General features: G+C 44.5%; 3 protein-coding genes across 12 annotated transcripts in view; 1 reads left to right on the top strand and 2 right to left on the bottom strand.

The window, feature by feature from the left end:
• ARSG (arylsulfatase G) overlaps positions 1 to 7408 on the bottom strand; it is a 154044-nt gene extending 146636 nt beyond the window's left edge. For 4 of the 5 annotated variants that reach the window (XR_001883676.1, XR_001883677.1, XM_017863477.1 and 1 more), the window contains exon 1: positions 7141 to 7408. The gene's annotated coding sequence lies outside the window, so the exon portion shown is untranslated. Of the gene's footprint in view, positions 1 to 5505; positions 5574 to 7140 lie in introns of all 5 variants that reach the window. The other variant, XM_017863483.1, reaches the window with a different exon arrangement.
• A 1783-nt stretch (positions 7409 to 9191) lies between these two features.
• The window catches only part of AMZ2 (archaelysin family metallopeptidase 2), a 20584-nt gene continuing 7392 nt past the window's right edge, over positions 9192 to 22383 (bottom strand). For 2 of the 6 annotated variants that reach the window (XM_017863453.1, XM_017863455.1), the window contains exons 2-7: positions 19577 to 19859; positions 19078 to 19251; positions 18858 to 18986; positions 12386 to 12549; positions 11096 to 11272; positions 9192 to 9527 (exon numbers count right to left, since the gene is read on the bottom strand). In XM_017863453.1, coding sequence (XP_017718942.1) covers positions 9372 to 9527; positions 11096 to 11272; positions 12386 to 12549; positions 18858 to 18986; positions 19078 to 19251; positions 19577 to 19859 — 1083 coding nt within the window. In that variant the 3' untranslated portion in view covers positions 9192 to 9371. Of the gene's footprint in view, positions 9528 to 11095; positions 11273 to 12385; positions 12550 to 18857; positions 18987 to 19077; positions 19252 to 19576; positions 19860 to 20923; positions 21009 to 21314; positions 21481 to 21933; positions 22021 to 22383 lie in introns of those variants that run through there. The other 4 variants (XM_017863434.1, XM_017863440.1, XM_017863428.1 and 1 more) reach the window with 4 other exon arrangements.
• Positions 13140 to 14402, top strand: LOC108523000 (chromatin accessibility complex protein 1-like). The gene is given in 2 exon segments (XM_017863463.1): positions 13140 to 13442; positions 13445 to 14402. Coding segments are annotated over 2 exon segments (393 nt in total). The 5' UTR covers positions 13140 to 13276; the 3' UTR covers positions 13672 to 14402.

The following is a 22383-nucleotide window of genomic DNA, read 5'->3' as shown; positions in this document are numbered from 1 at the left end:
AAAAAAAAAAAAAAAAATTAAACAATATAATCAAATGAAGAAGCACATTTTCATCTAAGAATCGAAATAAGAATGAAAGCAGCAATGCAATTTAATTATTAATGAAAAATACATGAATGAAATGATATCATGGTACCCAGAGTAAGCCTATCAAGTCATAAAGGCAAATAGTTAAAGACTACACCCAGTCACAGAAGCTTCTAAGAACTGTTGTAACCTATAAGTAAACAGCATGGACTCTACATGCCAGGGGTTGGCAAACTTTTTCTGTAAAGGTCCAGATAGTAAATATTTAAAGCTTTGCAGGCCATGAGGCCTCTGTCTAGTCAACTCTGCCACTGAGGGTCAAGAGCAGCCACAGACAATATATAAATGAATGAACATGGCAGTTTTTCAATGGAATTTTATTTACGGATACTGAAATGTGAATTTCACAAGATTTTCACACAGGAAATATATATTTTTTTTCAATAACATAAAAACGTTAAAAAAAAAAACACTATTAGCTCTCAGGCTGAAAACATAAAAAATAAGCAGTGGACTAGATTTGGCCTGTGGACCACAGTTTCTAGCCCCTTCACCACACATCTGTAACATTGGCACAGGTCAGTACTGCGAGAAGCAAAACTCTGAAAACTAACAGTCCTGACCCATGGGAAAGGATTTATTGTGGTCAAAGTAATTCTTAGATCATAACTGCCCCAAAATAGGAAAGATCAGTAAGTTAACCCTTTTTTTTGAGAGAGAGTCTTGCTCTGTCACCCAGACTAGAGTGCAGTGGCACAATCTTGGCTCACTGCAACCTCTACCTCCCGAGTTCAAGAAATTCTCCTGCCTCAGTCTCCCAAGTAGCTGGGATTTCAGGCATGCAACACCACACCCAGCTAATTTTTGTATTTGTAGTGGAGACAGGATTTTGCCATGTTGGCCAGGCTGGTCTTGAACTCCTGACCTCAAGTAAGCTGCCCACCGTGGCCTCCCAAAGTGCTGGGATTACAGGCGTGAGCCGCTGTGCCCAGCATTATACACCGCGCCCGACATTATAGCTAACACATTTGCTAATTATGTTTTCTTTTTTTTCCTTTTTTTTTTTTTTTTTTTTTACTGAGACGGAGTTTCACTCTTGTTGCCCAGGCTGGAGTGATCTCGGCTTACTGCAACCTCTACCTCCTGGGTTCAAGTGATTCTCCTGCCTCAGCTTCCTGAGTAGCTGGGATTACAGGCATGTGCCACCACGCCCAGCTAATTTTTGTATTTTTAGTAGAGGCGGGGTTTCACCATCTTGGCCAGGCTGGTCTCGAACTCCTGACCTCAGGTGATCTGCCCACCTCAGCCTCCCAAAGTGCTGGGATTACAGGCGTGAGCTACCACACCAGGTTGTTAATTATGTTTTCACTTCCCCTGATTAAAAAGATTGGCTTTAAGCTTGTTGACTTCAACAGGTTGCAGTTAAAAGTCTACATAGGGTTCTACGTAGACTTTCTCTCCCCAAAAGTAAAATTATTCTAGTTATAAAAATGAGTTGGGCCGGGCGCAGTGGCTCACGCCTGTAATCCCAGCTCTTTGGGAGGCCGAGGCGGGTGGATCACCTGAGGTCGGGAGTTCGAGACCGGCCTGACCAACTTGGAAAAACCCCATCTCTACTAAAAATACAAAATCAGGTGGGCATGGTGGCACATGCCTATAATCCCAGCTACTTGGGAGGCTGAGGCAGGAGAATCGCTTGAACCTGGGAGACGGAGATTGAGGTGAGCCGAGATCCCGCCATTACACTCCATACTGGGCAACAAGAGCAAAAGCCTGTCTCAAAAAAAAAAAAAAAAAGAGTTAAGATCATGTACTACTCTTTTAGGACCTATGTATCCGCAACTAACACAAAATGTGTCCAAACCTTTTAACAATGTTATATGTTTTATACTCCAATAACATGTAATGTAGCTTTTGAGCATTTGCCTTTCCCTTTGCTTAATACCTGGTGATAAAATAGAAAATGGATTATATGTCAGAATTCTCATGGAGCAGATTCAAATCATCAAGTAGTATTTATTACATTTAGTTTCCATACTCCAATTCAACTATTATAAATCAGAAATCATCATGATCCTTCAGCTGGGTGCGGTGGCTCACACCTGTAATCCCAGCACTTTGAGAGGCCGAGGCATGCAGATCACTTGAGGTCAGGAGTTCGAGACCAGCCTAGCCAACATGCTGAAACCATGTCTCTACTAAAAATACAAAAATTAGCCGGACGTGTTGGTGCATGCCTGTAATCCCAGCTAGTTGGGGGGCTGAGGCAGGAGAATCACTTGAACCTGGGAGGTGGAGGTTGCAGTGAGTCAAGATCACACCACTGCAACCTAGCCTGGTGACAGAGCAAGACTCCATCTCAAAAAATAAAAATTAAAAATTAAAATATAAAAGAAATCATGATCCTTATTTTCAAAAGTTTGCAAATATGGGGCTCACAAATAGGGAATTAAGAGTTTAGAAGCCATTGCCTTTAAATCTTTAAACAGTGGCCAGGTGTGGTGGCTCATCTCTATAATGCCGGCACTTTAGGAAGCCAAGGTGAGTGAATTGCTTGAGCCCAGGAGTTCAAGACCAGCCTGGGCCACATGGCGAAACCAAAATTAGCCAGGTATGGTGGCTCATACCTGTAGTCCCAGTTACTCGAGAGGCTGAGGTGGGAAGATCACTTGAGCCCAGGGGGCAGAGGCTGCAGTGAGTCCAGATGGCACCACTGCACACAGCCTTGGCAAAGAGTGAGACCCTGTTTCAAAAAAGAAAAATTTTGGCCGGGCGCAGTGGCTCACGCCTGTAATCCCAGCACTTTGGGAGGCCGAGGGGGGCGGATCACGAGGTCAGGGGATCGAGACCACCTTGACAAACACAGTGAAACCCCATCTCTACTAAAAATACAAAAAAATTTAGCCGGGTGTGGTGGCGGGCGCCTGTAGTCCCAGCTTCTCGGGAGGCTGAGGCAGGAGAATGGAGTGAACCCGGGACGCGGAGCTTGCAGTGAGCCGAGATCGTGCCACTGCACTCCAGTCTGGGCAACAGAGCGAGACTCCGTCTCAAAAAAAAAAAAAAGAAAAGAAAAAAATTTTGATGGTTATGCACATTACTTAAAATGACCTATTTAAGGAATTCAGACATGTTACACGCAAAAATGATCACTGCTATAAGTACACATTGCATTGAGAAAAGAGACGCTGCCCTTGTTTTCAGATTTGTGTTTATATTGCATGTGTCCTAAGTGAGGGTGACCAGAGCCCAGAGCTGGGCCAGCCCCCGTTGCATAAGTAAGGAAACTGGGTCCCCCTAGTGTTCAGTTCTCGTAATGACTCTCTAAAGGTGCAGAACAAGAAAAGTGGCAAGAGAACTTACAACTTTGCTTTCTATGTAACAACTCACACCCAAATCAAAACTACTTCAATGACTATCCGCTTCCTACTGGGAAAACTAGACGGGGAAACCTGATGCCCAGAACATTTCCCCAAATATTACTGAGAAAATACATATTGTGGCCATGTATTTGTGTCATTCATACGCCTTTCCAGCAACTCAAGAACAAGCACACTCACTTCCCTAACAACTTACACGCCCTAGAATTCAACCAGAACTTTAAGCACCTTCTCTGCACCGGCACCTCCCATTCTTAGTGCCAACTTTGTCCCTGAGCTCCTGATTTACATCTGCCCGCACAGCAGGGCATGGATATAAAACTAGGCATCTTCAATTTAAAATGTCCTCAGCAGAACTCTGGATCCTCCTCCTCAAACCCACTCCTCCACACATCCAATCGGCTCTCCTTTCTAAATATATCCAGGAGCTGACTGCTTCTGCCAACTGCACCAGGACCCTTGATCCAAGTCAACATCATCTTAGCTGGATTATTACAGTAGTCTTCTAGCTGGCCTGCCTGCTTCCACTCTTGCAACACGCCACCCCCACCTTAATTTTCCATACAGCAGCCACAGTAATCCTCTTATAGCACAAGTCTGACATAAATCCTTAGCAATGGGCCCTGCGTGAACTGCCTAGTGGATGCTATTCCTTTTCCCTCTGCTCCTGCTACACTAGCCTCACTGGCTCTTTTTTTTTTTTTTTTTTGGCGGGGAGTCTTGCTCTATTGCCCATGCTGGAATGCAGTGGTGCAATCTTGGCTCATTGCAACCTCCGCCTCCCAGGTTCAAGCGATTCTCCTGCCTCAGTCTCCCAAGTAGCTGGGACTACAGGTGCCCGCTACTACACCCGGCTAATTTTTTGTATTGTTAGTAGACACGGGGTTTCACCGTGTTAGCCAGGATGGTCTTGATCTCCTGACAGCATGATCTGCCACCTCGGCCTCCCAAAGTGCTGGGAATTCAGGCGTGAGCCACCGCGCCCGGCCCTTTTTTTTTTTTTTTTTTTTTTTGAGATAGAGTTTTGCTCTTGTTACCCAGGTTGGAGTACAATGGCACAATCTTGCCTCAGTGAAACCTCTGCCTTCAGGTTCAAGTGATTCTCCTGCCTCAGTCTCCCGAATAGCTGAGATTACAGGCACCCACCACCACACCTGCTAATTTTTTTTTTTTGTATTTTCAGTAGAGATGGGGTTTCGCCATGTCGACCAGGCTGGTCTCAAACTCCTGACCTCAGGTGATCTACCTGCTTCGGCCTCCCAAAGTGCTGGGATTACAGGTGTGAGCCACCATGCCCAGCCTCTCTTACTGTTTCTGGAATTGTTCTTATTGTTACAAGCTTCAGGCCTTAGCATTTGTGGTTCCCTTTGCTTGGTACTCCCTTCCCTGAGCTGTATATACAATGTGACCCTTCAGTTTGATCACTTCCAAATGCCACCTCCCTAAGGAGGCATTCCTGTCTATCCTGTTCAGAATGGTACTTGTTTCTATCCGTTTACTTTGACATTAGGTTATAACAGCATCCACTTTGAGAGGCTAAGGTGGGCAGATTGCTTGAGCCCAGGAGTTTGAGACCAGCCTGGTCAACATGGTAAAACCCCTCTCTACAAGATACAAAAATTAGGCAGGCGTGGTGGCACGTGCCTGTAGTCCCAGCTACTTGGGAAGCTGAGGTGGGAGGACCACTTGAGCCCAGGAGGCAGAGGATATAGTGAGCCAAGATCATACCACTGCACACCAGCGTGGGTGACACGGCAAGACTCTATCTCAAAAAAATAAATAAAATAAAATAAAATAAAGCATCTGTTTATTCCTTGACTCTCTGTCTCATCCACTAGTGTATTAGGGTAGGAGTTCTTTGTTCACTGCTATATTCCCAAGGCTCTGAGCAGGGCCTGGCACCCAGTAGGCTGTGCTCCATGAATATTGTTGAATGAAAAAATACATGAATGAATGAATGAGTTATAGACTTTTTTTCCCTTTAGTCACACAAGAGAAAAAAGAAAGATATCTATTGACAGTTACAGCTCAAGAGAGTCTGTGCTGCTGTGAAACAGCTGGATAACCACAGGACACTGAAAGCATTGTGCTCAGAACCCACCCGTTCAGCGTCCAAGGCTGGATGGGTCTCAGACTGCCCAGCAGTAGTGTACTATACAGGTGGGTCAGCTGTAAAGAAGAAAAAACTGATCCATGAGCCAACACTAAAGAAAACAGTGGGATGAAATCAATACTGGGTTAAGTATGGAGGTCTGTGAGTTTGAACATATTGCCCCAATAGATTTTAACTATTTTCCAGTAGACTTTTTTTTTTTCATAATGCTTTCTTTTAATACCTCAACTAATCACAAGAGCTTTACTAAATATTACAACTATTGGCTGGGCATGGTGGCTCACATCAGTAATCCCAGCACTTTGGGAGGCCAAGGCAGGCGGATTGCTTGAGTTCAGGAGTTCCAGACCAGCCTGGGCAATGTGGAAAAAAACTCCATCTCTAAAATATTTAAAAAAAAAAAAAAAAATACACTGGGCATGGTGGTGCACACCTGTAATCCCAGCTACTTGAGAGGCTGAGGTGGAAGGATCACTTGAGCCCGGGAGGTCGAGGCTCCAGTGAGCCGTGATCATGCCACTGCACTCCAGCCTGGGCAACAGAGCAAGACCCTATTTCAAAAATAAATAAATATTGCACCTTTTTTTGGCACTAAGGCAGAAGTACATAGACTGATTTCTCCAACTTTGAACGATCCCAGATGGCTCTACTTGAACAGAAAAGAAATTAAAAGTTCAATCGTGTATAACCCCTTGTAAACAATCTGGGGAAAATGGTTAGGTTCTGGCTGGTGATATTTTACTTCAATGAGGTCATGTAGCACAGTGAAAACAACAAATAACTCAACATTAGGGAGACTTGGGATCTGATCCCATTTTTGCCATTGGTTAAACAAGCAAGTTTACTCGGCTGCTGCAGGCTTGCGTCCTCATGCATGAAATGGACTAAACAATCTCCACATTATTAATGCTTTACGACTCTGCTTTCCAAAAATGGAAATGCATTTGAAGACAATACCAGGCCCTTGAAAATGAAGGGGGGAGGGTAAAAAACAAGCTGTAACAGAGAATAGTATCAAGCTTTTAAAGAAACAAGTTAATAGCAAAGCCAGAGGCCTTTACAGTGTCTACACCCTTTCATCTTGAATGTCAGCACTGGCTGTACTGACAGAAGACTTGCATGACCTTTTCCTGAAATAAGCCTTCCTCTCCCAGCAACTCAATATCATGGGTGCATTTTTCCAGGTACACTAGAGTTGGGTACTGGTCTAGAGCTGCACTGTCCAATACAGTAGCCACAAGCCACATGGGGCTGTTGGGCACTTGAAAATGTGGCCAGTTGGAAGTAAGATGTACTGTAAGTGTAACATACACACGGGAATTTGAAGATGGTACAAAAAAAAGGATATAAAATATTCAGCATTGATACTGATATTGCTATTGATTGAAATAATATTTTGGATGCACTGGATTAAATAGAATATACTATTAAAATTAACTCCAATCGCTTCTTTATGCATTTGCTAATACGACTACTAGAAAAATTCAGCACACATATGTGGCTTGTATTATATTTCTATTGGACGGCGCTACTCTAGATATCAGAATCTAGAAAGTGACTGAGATTCGAACTCTTCAATGAAGCACTTTTTAAATACTCTACTGGGGAGTTGATTCCACTCACTGCTCTGCTGCCATCGCGGTCCTGACTTTCCAAGGCCATGCCCAGAGCGCGGCACACGTGGCTCTTCCACATGTAGGCCCGAACGGCGGGCGGCAGTGGAGGTTGTTACCCTGGGTCGCTGACGCCAAGGGAGGCCAAGCGACCGACCACACACTTCTGAGCCCCGCCGGGGGACGTCCCCGGGCGCGGAAACAGGCGGTGCGCCAGCGGTTCGCAGCTGCCGGTCCCGTGCGCCCGCACCCGTCTGGTCACAGCCGGAGACAGCGACGCGCTTCCTGCCCGGGAAGGGCCCGAGCGGAGGGCCGGCTATAGCGGTCCCGCAGCTGCCTGCTTAGATTTTAGCACTCCCGCTCCCAAGAGGGAGCAACGCGTCCTTCTGTCCCTCTTAGGGCTTGAAATGTAAATTATTCATATCAGGGGAATGTGTGTTTCAAAAAGCAAGCTAGACAAGAATGGACGGGTAATCCTCGCCAAATTATTCTATTTAACCCTCACCATTGAAAGTCTGAGGCCTGAAAAATCTCTTGACCGGAAAGACACCAACTCCACAGGTGACTGGGATCAGGATCTATGACATAAATGAACAGCATTCCAAATTCACTGATTTCTAAGAGTATTTAGACAGTAGAAAACTATTAATTCTCTTTATTAGCTCAATACTTTGTTCATTCAGCATTCAGTATTCTCTCCAGTTAATTTTAATAGCAAATCACCATTTTCTAAAATGACTTAAATGGGTTCAATCAAGTAGGAGAATGAATCCAAGGGAAACCACTGACTCAGATATAAAATGTGCCTTACATCATACTGCAAACATCAAACAATGAAGAATCTAGGTTTCAAATTACTGTCTCTCTCTATATATGTATCTTTAAGTCTTACCCTCAAGGTAAGATAGGAAAGTGGGAAATGCTGTCTGCTCACTGGCATTCCATAGTCACTGTAATTTCTAGATTTCCAAGCTACATCTATCTAGCAGAGGTGGTTTGTCAAGTCTGAGGTTTTCCACCGCCACCCCTGTAGCAATGGGGCTGATGTTCACACTCTGCAGGTCCTCATCAGCATTCATGGCACCCCCGACAGATAACCCCATTAAACTCTCTCCCTGACTCAAGTAAACACTTCACAATGTAAGAAGGTGAGAAGGGCCGGGTGCGGTGGCTCAAGCCTGTAATCCCAGCACTTTGGGAGGCCGAGGTGGGCGGATCACGAGGTCAGGAGATCGAGACCATCCTGGCTAACACGGTGAAACCCCGTCTCTACTAAAAAATACAAAAAACTAGCCGGGCGAGATGGCGGGCGCCTGTAGTCCCAGCTACTCGGAGGCTGAGGCAGGAGAATGGCCTAAACCCGGGAGGCAGAGCTTGCAGTGAGCTGAGAACCGGCCACTGCACTCCAGCCCCGGGGACAGAGCAAGACTCCGTCTCAAAAAAAAAAAAAAAAAAAAAAGGTGAGAAGGACATTATTACTGAAATAAACCTGAAAGTTGCTCTAAATCTATAGAAAAAGTGCAACACTCACAAATATAAATACCATTACACACTATTTGTAAGATCCCTCATAAATGACTATGTTATAGCTGAGACCTGCAACAGAACTCCCACCACCAAATGTTGTGGTAGTGTAAGGACCATTGCTATTTTCACTTGCAAATATTCCTGAGAGGTCATATTTTAAGCTGCTAAAAACTGATACAAGCTGTTCATTCTTTCAGGGATAAGGTGACAACCAGCAAGAGAAAAAAGCGAGGTAATGCACTCCAGAGAGTAAGGAAGGCTCTCGGAAGAGGAGGGCTGTGGTGACGATCAGAGCCCACGGACGTCCAAAAATGTGACTTGGCTGGGCCTAACAGAGGGGAGCAGCTCTTCTAAAAACAAAATCACCCCCTGGAAATTATGTTGGTTGGTTCCCTGGGACATCTACAGTTCTTTTTCAAGTTATTTACTTGCTCGTTACCACCAGTCCCAGCTTTCTTGGGAGACATAAACATATTTGGGGAATGGAAATAAAGTGCTTGCTGCCACAGACCAGGCCAGTAAGATAAGAAGATAAAGAGTTTCTAGAGTTTTTATTATTCAGTTTCATTTCAATTCAGGTACCTGAAAGAAGGTTCTAGTCTGTTACTTTGACACAGCACAAGATCAGTAATTTATTCCGATGAAGTATTCCACCCAAATGAAAGCATAACATGCAAGTAGTCATTTATTTCAATCACTCCTATTTGAAGGTCCTTATTTTTGGAGAACAGCCAGGCATTTTATGATCCACTCTTTCCATTCCTTAAAGGCTTCCACGGGTTTCGGTAAATTCCCATTATCCTCACGACTGTGTTCTGGAGTTGCTCCAGGTGTGTCAGAAGATTCATCATCAATCCACCTCACCAGTGCCTGGAAAAACAGGAAAGATGCGCATTTCAACAAACCACAGCAAAATACTATCAGGCAAGAGAAGAGCATTGGCTTCTAGATATAGAGTGACATCTTACCCCATGAAGATGCTGCATTTGATAATGATGGTGTGAATATGAAATAATGCTTACGATATACTGAGTGAAATGGCGCATACCAAATATACACAGAATTACAAATGATGTCAAAAGTATGCATTGAAAAAAGATGAAAAAGAAATACACTCGTTCTTACACTTTGTTACTAGCATGATAGGATGTTATTTTTTCTCAACTTGCTAAATATTCCACAAGGCACTATATTAATTTTTTTTTTTTTTTTTTTTTTTTTTGAGATGGAGTCTCGCTCTGTCGCCCAGACTGCAGGCTGGAGTGCAGTGGCGCAATCTCGGCTCACTACAAGCTCCGCCTCCCAGGTTCATGCCATTCTCCTGCCTCGGCCTCCCGAGCAGCTGGGACTACAGCCGCCCACCACCACACCCAGCTAATTTTTTGTATTTTCAGTAGAGACAGGGTTTCACCGTGTTAGCCAGGATGGTCTCAATCTCCTGACCTCGTGATCCGCCCGCCTCTGCCTCCCAAAGTGCAAGGATTACAGGCGTGAGCTACCGCGTCCGGCCGGCATTGTATTAATTTGACATGTACGTATATACATATATAAGTGTACACATAGGGATGGATAGACATATGTATGTGAAAACACGTGTGTAGACATTTCTGTGCAGTCACCTGAATGTGCAGTCACACCCATGAGTAGCCACATGAATGTATATTGATGTTTGTGGGCATGTGTGGGCACACACACACACATACTGAGATTAGGTACTTTCCTTCTTCCTTTTTAAAGAAAATCATTTTTTTCTCCTAATGAACATCATACCTCTGTCCCATATTGGAAAGATAAATCTTGTCCACACACTTATAGGGTTTAAAAAATGAACTTTGGCCGGGCGCGGTGGCTCACGCCCGTAATCCCAACACTTTGGGAGGCCGAGGGAGGCAGATCACAAGGTCAGGAGATCGAGATCATCCTGGCTAACACGGTGAAACCCCGTCTCTACTAAACAAAATACAAAAAATTAGCCAGGCGTGGTGGCAGGCGCCTGTAGTCCCAGCTACTCGGGAGGCTGAGGCAGGAGAATGGCATGAAGCCGGGAGGCAGAGCTTGCAGTGAGCCGAGATCGCGCCACTGCACTCCAGCCTGGGTGACAGAGCGAGACTCCATCTCAAAAAAAAAAAAAATGAACTTTGCCACACATATCAATATTTATTCTGTTCTGCAAAGTCAAACTCTCTTGCCCTAAATGGAAGAGAAGCAGAGAAACTTCTACTATTTCTCATTGAACTGTAAGCATAAATCACTCAAAGGCAAGCTGAAGTTTTTAAGAAGGGCATTTCTTCGCATGTTTTTAAACCGCAGCTTCCTGCTTATCTTTACACTAATTTCCTCTGATAAACTATAACTCTAGAGAAGGATATAATAGAAATGTCAGTTTGCTACTCAGATAACCACTTCCCCCTCTTTACACTGTCCACCCCGCAACTTACTTCGTATCTTTCTATAATGTTGAAGCCAATAGCACACTGCAACTTGCGCAAACAGATAGGGCAAAGGTTTAGAGGGCGCCGGTCAGCTTCTTCCAAGTGGTTGGAGCCTTGCATTAGGCATGCCAGCCACTGGCAGTGTCGCAGTCCAAATATGTGTCCGATCTCATGGGTTAAAGTCTGCAAGACAATCATGTTGAGGCGTTATAAGACCACCAACACATTAAGCTACACATCTCTTCTTTTTCTTGCTTTTCCAAGAAACACAGGAATCAACTCCCTTAGTATTATCACCGAAACTTCACCCCGTCCAGACCTTCAAAGACTTAATAATCCCTCATCTCCCCAAATGTCTTACTGCCTTTCTGCTCTAGACTTCCTCAACCTCAACACCGCTGACATGTTGGACCGATAATACCAGGTTGTGGGAGGCTGTCCTGTGCCCTGCACGATACCTTGCAGCATCCCTAGCTCTACCCACTAGATCCCAACAGAACTCCCTCCCTGATCGTGAAAATCAAAAATGTCTCCAGATGTTGCTAATATTCCCTGGATGGCAAAATCACCCCTGGTTGAGAACCCTTAATCTAGACTAGGGTACTCATTGTAATTCAGATTCTGGGGCCCTTCCCCTAGAGATGCTGATTTCAGTAGGTCTGGGAGAAAGGGGGCTTGATGTGCATGCTAATGAGAACATCAGGTGGCAATGACACAGAGGGTAGTTCTAAGAGGCGTAGCTCTCAAACCCCAACAAATAGTACAGGTGAAAGCGGAATTTCTCTAGCTGAAGGAAAAGCTCATCTCTCTGGCTATGGAGAAAGGGGAGATAGGCTTTCCACAAAACCGAGTTGGGGATATCAGGAACTGCCAGGACAACTAGAGTCAAGGGTAGCCTGGAGCCCAGGGCAGGAAGGCCCATGCTCCCAGAGAGGCCAGAAAGCAGAAGTCCTCCAAAGGCCTGGGGAAGGCAGCTTTGCCCAATGACCACAGTAGCTTGAAAAAGTAGGTCACCCAGTAACACCAGAATTCAGGAATTACACTAATAGCACGTGGGTACAGCCAAGGCTGCCTGTAACTAGTAGTACAAAAAACTGGCACTGATATTGTAAATTTCAATATTAAGGTATCCATTTAAATTGTTTTACTGATCATTTCAGTCAAGCACTATGCACCAAAATTATACAAATGATACACACTCATTTATAATATTACCTTAAGGACTGACAATATACAATTTACAGAACTAAGATCTCTTTTAAAGAATCGTCCTGTTGGATTTTTTTAATAACTTACCTTACAGGATCGAAGTAGTAAAACACTAGTTATTTCTGGAATATAATAGTTGTTGAAAATTGAATAGTCACTTGAAGATGTTTTCTTCAGCTTCTTCACTTTGCCTTCATAGCGCATGCTATAAAAATCACTGCCATACCTGGCAAAGCTGAATATCCCCACACCTACAAAAAGAGGACAAGCAGCGACAGAATGAGAGTAAGGTCCCAGAGGAAAGACCAAAGAAAGAAGAGCCTGCTGGCCCATCTGGCCAGTGAGTGCACCTCTGTGTCACTGTGTCCACACCATCTGATACATTTATGGTTTGCCACCAAAAAGAAAGACTTTTGCCCCAGATTTCCCTATCAAAATCTTTTGCTGCTATTCACTTTGCCTTGCCCTGTAAAACTTAAGGGACTTGTGAAATACTTGACAAACTGAAGTTTCAGACAGTCTTTTCCCACAAAAGAAATCTTTTTCTGAAAGTAGCAAGTACTCCAAATCAAGTACTCAAAAAGGAATCACAAAAAATAACCACTTGGATTGAGTGTGGTGGCTCACACTTGTAATCCCAGGACTTTGGGAGGCTGAGGCAGGTGGATCACCTGACGTCAGGAGTTCAAGACCAGACTGGCTAACATGGTGAAACCCTGTCTCTACAAAAATACAAAAATTAGCCAGGCATGATGGCAGGTGCCTGTAATCCAAGCTACTCAGGAGGCTGAGGCGGGAGAATGGCTTGAACCTAGGAGGCGGAGTTGCAGTTAGCCGAGATTGCACCATTGCACTCCAACCTGACGACAGAGCTAGACTTCGTCTCAAAAAAAAAAAAAAGGCATCCACCGGCTGGCCGGCAAGGCAGCCACTTCGCGGTCGGGCCCGCCGGCTGCCACCCGCGTGAGGGGCGGGAAGATGGCGGACGTGGTCGTGGGCAAAGTCAAGTGCGGGGAGCAGCAGCTCATCTCGCTGCCTCTATCCCGCATCCGGGTCATCATGAAGAGCTCCCCCGAGGTGTCCAGCATAAACCAGGAGGCGTTGGTGCTCACAGCCAAAGCCACGGAGCTCTTTGTTCAATGCCTAGCACCTATTCCTACAGACACGGCAGTGGAAAGGAAAAGAAAGTACTGACTTACAGTGATTTAGCAAATACTGCACAGGAATCAGAAACTTTTCAGTTTCTTGCAGATATATTACCAAAGAAGATATTAGCTAGTAAATACCTGAAAATGCTTAAAGAGGAAAAGAGGGAAGAAGATGAGGAGAATGACAATGATAATGAAAGTGACCATGATGAAGCTGAATCCTAAACCAAAAAAATGCTTTAAAAACAAGCCTGGCGAGGACTGCCCTGGACCCGCTCCACCGTCTGTAAGTAAACACAGCACTGCCCGCTTTTAGCGTCTTCACTTCCTCACAGACTTCCAGTGCATGATATTCTTTCGAGGTATTCTTTCCAGGCCAAGATTGAGCGCCTCATGCACCTGCGCCACAAACAGCCAGAGGGAAAGTGACCCAGACAGCAGTCCCTCCTTGACAGGCCCACCCTGCAGCTCCGGCACCAAGAAAGCAGCCGATACTGGCAGCCATTGCAGCTCCAAACTGCAGAGGCAAGGCCAATTTTAACTTTTCAATTTACAGTCGATTTTGAAGAACTTCTACATATCAGTTATGTAAATTCATGTATGTATATTTTGGAATCAGTTCTTATAAACAGCTCAATTCAGTTTTAGCTAAATATGTAGTTTATAGGTCGTATGTTATATTTGAATTTTTGTCTTGACTGTTCAGATATTTTTCTACTGTAAAGAAATATGCTTTTCTATTAAAGATCTGTACATATTTTTACAGTAAAATGCTTTATGGAACTAGTTTTAGAGCCCTCTGGCTTTAAGGCCTTGCTTACTGCCTGCAAATTTTGAGAAACTTAAAAATAAGCATTCTAACACTTTTATTCCCACAGAAATATTCCAAGTCAAATTATCAAATCAAATACAAAACTAAGTCTTACCTCTTGTATAAGCATGTTGTACTAAAAAAATGTTTTGAAACATTTTGTATATTGAAGATCTCTCTCATCTTACTGTTATTTGCTTTAAATTCCTGGTNCCTCATGCACCTGCGCCACAAACAGCCAGAGGGAAAGTGACCCAGACAGCAGTCCCTCCTTGACAGGCCCACCCTGCAGCTCAGGCACCAAGAAAGCAGCTGATACTGGCAGCCATTGCAGCTCCAAACTGCAGAGGCAAAGCCAATTTTAACTTTTCAATTTACAGTCGATTTTGAAGAACTTCTATGTATCAGTTATGTAAATTCATGTATATATTTTGGAATCAGTTCTTATAAACAGCTCAATTCAGTTTTAGCTAAATATGTAGCTTATAGGACGTATGTTGTATTTGAATTTTGTCTTAAGTTGACTGTTCAGATATTATTCTTTTCTATTAAAGATCTGTTCATATTTTACAGTAAAATGCTTTATGGAACTAGTTTTAGAGCCCTCTGGCTTTAAGGCCTTGCTTACTGCCTGCAAATTTTGAGAAACTTAAAATAAGCATTCTAACACTTTTATTCCCACAGAAATATTCCAAGTCAAATTATCAAATCAAATACAAAACTAAGTCTTACCTCTTGTATAAGCATGTTGTACTAAAAAAATGTTTTGAAACATTTTGTATATTGAAGATCTCTCTCATCTTACTGTTATTTGCTTTAAATTCCTGGTACTTATTTTTACTGTCTCTAAGAGAAAATCTATCATAAGCCCCTTTTTTTTTTTTAACCCCACATAGGGTAAATGTTTGGTTCCTCTCATTTCATTATCATTTTCTTTTTTTTTTTTTTAAGACAGATTCTCACTCTGTCGCCCAGACTGGAGTGCAGTGGCACTATCTTGGCTCACTGCAACCTCCGCCTCCCAGGTTCAAGTGATTCTCCTGCCTCATCCTCCTGAGTAGCTGGGATTACAGACGTGAGCCACCACACCCAACCTATTTTTGTATTTTTAGTAGAGATGGGGTTCACCATGTTGGCCAGGCTGGTCTCAGACTCCTGACTTCGGGAGTGATCTGTCTGCCTCAGCCTCCCAAAGTGCCGGGATTACAGGCGTGAGCCACCATGCCTGGCCTTCATTATCTCTTTTTAAAAAATAAAAGAGTTTATAATTTACATTCAGTAAAATCACCCTTTTTAGTGTCTAGTCTGTGAATTTTGACAAATGCATAGTTTTGTAACCAATCCATAGGACAGTTCTGTCACCCAGGACATTCCCCTGTTCCCTGTACTTAGTGTCTTCTCCTGCACCCTGGCAACTGGTGTTTTCTGTCCGTCTTGTTCATTAACATTTATTTTAAAATAAAATATTTTTAAAAATACTTTTTGGTGTACAGTTCTGAGTTTTGGCAAATGCAGTCAAGTCACCACCACCACCACCACAATTAACAACTATATCACCCTCCAGAAAATTCCCTTGTGGCCAACTCCTTCCCCACCTTTTACCCTAGCAACTGTCAAGCTATTCTGTGTGCCTATAGCAGGTGTCAGCAAATTTTTTTCTGGAAAGGGCCACGCAGTAAATAGTTCAAGCTTTGTGGGCTCTTATAGTCTCTGTTGCTGCTGCTAAACTCAGCTGCTGTAGTACGAAAGCAGCCAGGTAATTAATCTATGAAGGAATGCAGGTGGCTGTGTTTCAATAGAGCTTTATTTCTGCAAACTGAAACTTGAATTTTGTGTAATTTTCATGTGTCATGAAATATTGTTTTCTCCAACCATTTAATAATGTAAATACTTGTTAGCTTATGTACCATTAAAAAATGGCTGGATTTGGCTTCCAGACCACAGTTTGCTGACCTGTCTTTTCCAGAATGTCATATAAATGGAATCATTCAGTATGTAGCATTTGCGTCTGCGGTTTTGCTGTTTAGCAGAATGCATTTGAGATTCATCTGTGTTGTCACAGCTATCAGCAGTTCGTTCCTTTATATTGCTGAGTAGGATTCCATTGTATGGATGTATCTGTTTATCCATTTTCCAGGTATATGGATAATTACCCATTTAGATTGTTTCTAGTTTTGGTGATTGTAATTTTTTTTATTTTTATTTTTTGACAGGGTCTTACTCTGTCACCCAGGCTGGAGTGCAGTGGCATGATCATGGCTTACTGCAACTTCTACCTCCTGGGTTCAAGTGATTCTTGTGTGTCAACCTCCTGAGTAGCTAGGATTACAGGCACGGCATCACCACACTTAGCTCATTTTTTTGTACTTTTAGTAGAGGTGGGGTTTCACCATGTTGGCCAGGCTGGTCTCTACTCCTGACATCACATGATCCGCCCACCTCTGCCTCCCAGTGATGGGATTATAGGCATAGGCCACCACACCTGGCCTTGATGACTACAATTAATAAAGCCCTGTAAGTATTTGTGTACAGGTTGTTTGTTTGTGTTTTCTGCGATGGAGTCTCACAAACTCTGCTGCCAAGGGTGGTGTGCAGTGGTGTGATCCTGGCTCACTGCATCCTCTCCCACCTGGGTTCAAGCCATCCTCCCGCCTCAGCCTCCTGAGTAGCTGGGATTACAGGCGCTCACCACCACACCTGGCAAATTTTTGTGTTTTTAGTAGAGATGGATTTTTGCCATGTTGGCCAGGCTGGTCTCGAACTCCTGAGCTCAATCAAGTGACCTGCCCACCTCAGCCTCCCAAGGCGCTGGGATTACAGGTGTGAGCCACTGCGCATGTGCTGTGTACAGGTTTTGTGTGAACACAGGATTTCATTTTACTTGGGTATATGCTTATGAGTGGAATGAGATACAGAAGTTTATAAGAAACTGCCAAACTGTTTTCCAAAGTGGCTGTGCCATTTTGCAGTCTCACCAGTAGTGAGTGAGTTCCAGTGGCTCTGTAGCCTCTACAAAATTGGTATCAGTNCCAAAATCAGTAAGAGAGTAGTGACCCACGTCTCCAAGAGTACATGTTGGTAGGGCCATGGGGGGCTACAAGAAACCTCACATAAATGGAGAATAAAGAATAAAGGAATAGGTGGGAAGAGATTCCATAACCCTACAGCTCCCAACTCTAGTAGAAACATTTGTACCGGCCGGGCACAGTGGCTCAAGCCTGTAATCCCAGCACTTTGGGAGGCCGAGACGGGCAGATCACGAGGTCAGGAGATCGAGACCATCCTGGCTAACCCGGTGAAACCCCGTCTCTACTAAAAAAAATACAAAAAACTAGCCGGGCGAGGTGGCGGGCGCCTGTGGTCTCAGCTACTTGGGAGGCTGAGGCAGGAGAATGGCGTAAACCCAGGAGGCGGAGCTTGCAGTGAGCTGAGATCCGGCCACTGCACTCCAGCTTGGGCGACAGAGCGAGACCCCGTCCCAAAAAAAAAAAAAAAAAAAGAAACATTTGTACCAAAAAGTTTACCACCCCCCACAAATCCTAAGGCTAATGTAACATCCAGACAGACCATAAACTCTAAGGATATTCCCTGTACATTCTCCCCATCCCCAGAACACTAATGAACCACTCCCCTTGGAGGGCCTTTTCCCTTTCAAGTCTGTCTTGGATTCTTGGGGGTGAAGTTAGAGAGGTAAGAGCAAAAATGAAGGGGAGGGGAGAAGGTAAGTAGGAAGATGACAAAAAAAAAAAGTTAAAAAATATAACTGGTTTCCAGAACCTTTCCCATCCCCAATATTACCATGCAGAGTTCCTAATGAGTCAAGGTTTATTACATATCTCAAATCAAAGATGGAAGTTTTGACTTCTTAAATTAAAAAACAAACATCGTAGGATGAGAAAGAAGTATACATTTACTCTAGCTCTTCTATCTGTGCAAGATGATTATGAAAAGAACTGAAAAACAATTAGCAAGATTTTCACATCCATTAATAATAGCTCAAACTGTAAATGGTTCAATTCACCTTGCTACTGAATTACTGACATTTACTAGCTGTTATGCTGAATGCCTATATATGACAGGACTATATATACATTTTTTTTTTTGAGACAGAGTCTCACTTTATTGCCCAGGCTGGAGTATACTGATGTGATCATGGCTCACTGCAGCCTCAACCTCCTGGGCTCAAGCAGTCCTCTCACCTCAGCCTCCTGAGTAGCTAGGACTACAGGTATATGCCACCAAGTCCAGCTAATTTAGTTTTTTTAATTTTTATTTTTTTGTAGACATGTGGTCTATGATGTCCAGGTTTATACATACTTTTTATGTATAGGCACTTTTATGTAAATTATCTCCAAATCACTCCATGATGTGGGTACTGTTACCTTTAAGGTCATGTATGTAGTGAGTGGCCAACCCGAACCTAGATTATCAGAATCTACCAACAGCACACTTCCCATTATGGCATAATGTCTCCACTGAAAATACTATACAGTTTAAAATATCAAAACGATTCTTGGTTGGAATTTTTTTCCCTCTTTTAACATCTTCAAATATTCTCAAGTTGAAGAAGCTCCTAACAACAACGCCAAAAAAGGAATACCATCTGTCAGAGAGGCCTGTCCAAAGACAAAATTCCACGAGTCTCTTGGGTAAAGATCAATCATTGTTATTCCCACAACACAGAAGGCATCTTCAGGTTTCTTCTTTTTCAAGAACTTCAGGATGTCCCCTATTTAAAAAGAAATACATAAATGTATGAGTGTATAGTATATACATATGCTTCCTTTACTCGGTTCAAATTGCAAAGTTGTGTAATTCACCTGCATGAATCTGTAGGTTTTGTGTGTTCTCATTGACTCTAAAGGAACACTTTGTTGCGGAAACAGGAACTGGTTCTAGGAGTTTTACTCTCAAGCCATAGAAATATGCTTTACAGTAGCCCGTAAGCCATTTAATATATTCTTCACTGATAATTCTGGTGTTTCCTAGAGAGCCTATAATATGGAAGAACATTTAAAAACAGACTTTAAGATGATTACTCAGTGTTTACCCAGTCTATGAGTAAGAGGATTCAAATTAGAAACAAAACCAACTTTAAAATTTTCAGTACACCTTTATCATTCATTGGTGTTGCTATGAATTAAAAAGAAACAAAATGTTATCTTTTAAGTCAGTTTGGCTACAAAACTTGTACCATCGCAATGAATATCAAAAATGATCCTAAAACGGCCCATCTGAATCAGACCAATAGCCCGGACTATTCCTGACAACAGCGCCATTGCAAAACCGAACCAAAACCAGCACATTACCAGTATTTACCAATGGACTGTATATAAATGCTGCGTTTGTCTGGAGAGGGTATCTTTCTGTAAGGATCACTGAAGAACTGTTCAAAGTCTTGGGGGGCCTCAGGGTGGGAGGTGATCCAATCTGATGGAGAATGCAAGGTAATGGGTCCAAAGAGATCACTGGCTGGCTGGAAGGCTTCATTCATTAAACGCTGTTCCCCAGCATCTAATTTCTCATACTGTGACACAAGCACGGGGTTCTTTGAGATGAGAGCTGTTTTCAGGGTCTGTTCAGAGTGTCGTATTATTTGCATCTAACAAAAAAACACAAGTAGTCAAATATAAAAATGCATATCCATATTGGGCACTTTACCTATCCTCCATATACAGCTCTGATTTCTCCCTAGACTGAAATGACTGACTGATAATGCTTTAGAGTGGTCACATTTAAGAGTGGTTTCCTCATGTCCAATCAATTTCTTGGGGAGCTAAGAAGTTAAAAAGACAACCATGAAATCCATTCCTCCATCTCATAAGGAACCTGCTCCCATTACAAAAACTAGTGGTGGCCAGGTGTGGTGGCTCATGCCTGTAACTTCAGCACTTTGGGATAGGAGGATTGCTTGAGGCCAGGAGTTTGAGAACAGCTCGGGCAACATAGTAAGACCCTATCTCTACAAAAAGTTTAAAAATTCCCTAGGCATAGTGGTGCACACCTGTGGTCCTAGCTACCAGGGAGGCTGAAGTTGCAGTGAGCCATGATTGTGCCACTGCACTCCAGCCTGGGCAAGAGTCCAAAACAAACAAAAAAACCTCATGGTGACCATAGGAGCAGGACCTCACACCCTATTTCCTTCTTTTGGGGAATAATAATATTGGCCTGGCATGGTGGCTCACGCTTATAATCCCAGCACTCTGAGAGGCCAAGGCAGAAGGATTGCTTGAGCCTAGGAGTCTGAAACCAGCCTGGACATCATGGCAAAACCCCACATCTCCAAAAAAACTAGCCAGACGTGGTGGTGTGCACTTGTAGTCCCAGCTACTTGGGAGGTAAGGTGGGAGGATCATCTGAGCCCAGGAGGTCGAGGCTGCAGTGCGCCGTGATTGTGCCACTGCACTCCAGCCTGGGCAATAGAGACTCTGTCTCAAAAAACAATATTATGAATTAACTCATTAGTGCCACATGAAAAATACTCACCGTTTCTAATATGACTCAAAGATCTTCAACATCAAATAAAAACAAAACTAATGTAAGTCCTATCAATTCTGCAATTTAACTGTAGGCTGAGAAACTACAGCTTAGCCACTGAAGTTTACAGCCTCAAAGTCACATCACATTAGGGAAGACATCAGATGACTAATCAAAAGCCAGACTCACAATGACAGGCTTCTTCCATTCACATCGTGTTCCCATGTAGAGCTTTCATTCTTCCTCTTGAAGGGTCCGATGTTCCACCACGAGGCTTTTTGAATTAGACAAGAAAAAAACCGAACATCTGTCCGGATCACCTCTGCCATATTTTCTAATTATCTAGATTTTGCCAGTTTAATGATAGACGACTGATGGGAAAACTTAAGCTAATGTCTGTTCCGATTGAACCTCTGAATTCTGGGGTTGAAGAGGCTGGCTGAAATTCCAGATCAAATGTCTCTGCACTCAAGCTCTGATATGAGCATAGGCTCATCCTCACTCCTACACAACTGGGCAGAAATCTGACTTCTACAGGACAAAATACAAAACAAGATGCACCTTCCTGTAGTCTACCTACCTTGATTAAGAAGGAAGGCTCCCACGGAAGCTTTTATCTTACAAGGACGGACATGTCTGGGCCTGGCCGGAAAAAAGTTGTGGAGTGTGCCTTCATCTTAATATTAAAAAGGCAGTGTGAAAGGTCAGGAGGCCTCCTCTTGCCTCCCAAGCCTAATCTAGGGAAGCTGCGGGAGAAGACAGGTAGGGGGCGGAGAATTCGGTCACTGCAGTAGGCTGGAGGCCTGGGATGCTTTGGTCCCAAAACCAGAACATCGGGGCAAACCGGGAGGAGTTGGCCACCCTGGCTGGTGGCCTATAGCAACTTGCACTGTGGGCTCTGGTCTGTGCAGGCACAACCCAGTCTCCGGCTGGGGGTGGAGTGGGGGTTCCCCGGGGACTCTGGCTTCGCCTCTTCCTCCCCAGGAGCCACGGGAAAGGCCTCCCTTGCACCCTAGAGGTACTCCGCAACCGCGGTCCCCGCGGCTTCCGCTACGTCCGCCCCTCCTACATCCTCATCCCTCTCCATGACCGCGACTGGCCCCCGCCTCTAAGACCCGACTGCGCTGCCTAGGGGCCCCGGCCCAACACTGACAGCACCCGCGAACCGCCCAAACTCAACACGCCTCGACACCACCCACCCGCCGCAGCCCTCACGCGCTGCCGCGCCGCGTCTCTTCGCATTAAGCCACGCCACGCCCACTGGCGCCACGCCCCTTCGCGCCACGCACCGTGCGGGTTCGTCGCGCAAGCCCTGTGGGCCCCGCCCCACTCACGACCCGCCCGCGCCACGCCCCTGAGCGCGCGGCCGCCTGAGCAGGCGCAGAGCTGGAGCTCAGCGGCCGCGCCCAGCCTCTTCCAGAATAGAGGGTCGCGAGGGGACTACAAGACCAGCTGTTCGTCCCCACAGTCGCCAGTTCCTCGCCTGCCCTCGCGGGGGCTCCGCGACCCGGTTCTCGAGAGCCACAGACGCGCCCGTGTCCCCGGCGTGACGAATGCAACCAGCGTGGCCCCAAATGAGTCGGTGGCCGCCACAGGTTGACGCAGAGCCGCGGCGTTCCCCGGGGCCGTCACCCGTAGGACTTTCCCTT

This window comes from Rhinopithecus bieti, unplaced genomic scaffold, assembly GCF_001698545.2.
Source record: "Rhinopithecus bieti isolate Rb0 unplaced genomic scaffold, ASM169854v2 scaffold_2349, whole genome shotgun sequence".
Lineage (NCBI taxonomy): Eukaryota > Metazoa > Chordata > Mammalia > Primates > Cercopithecidae > Rhinopithecus > Rhinopithecus bieti.
Note: the sequence above shows the minus strand (reverse complement) of the source record. Positions and strands in the feature narration are given on the sequence as shown.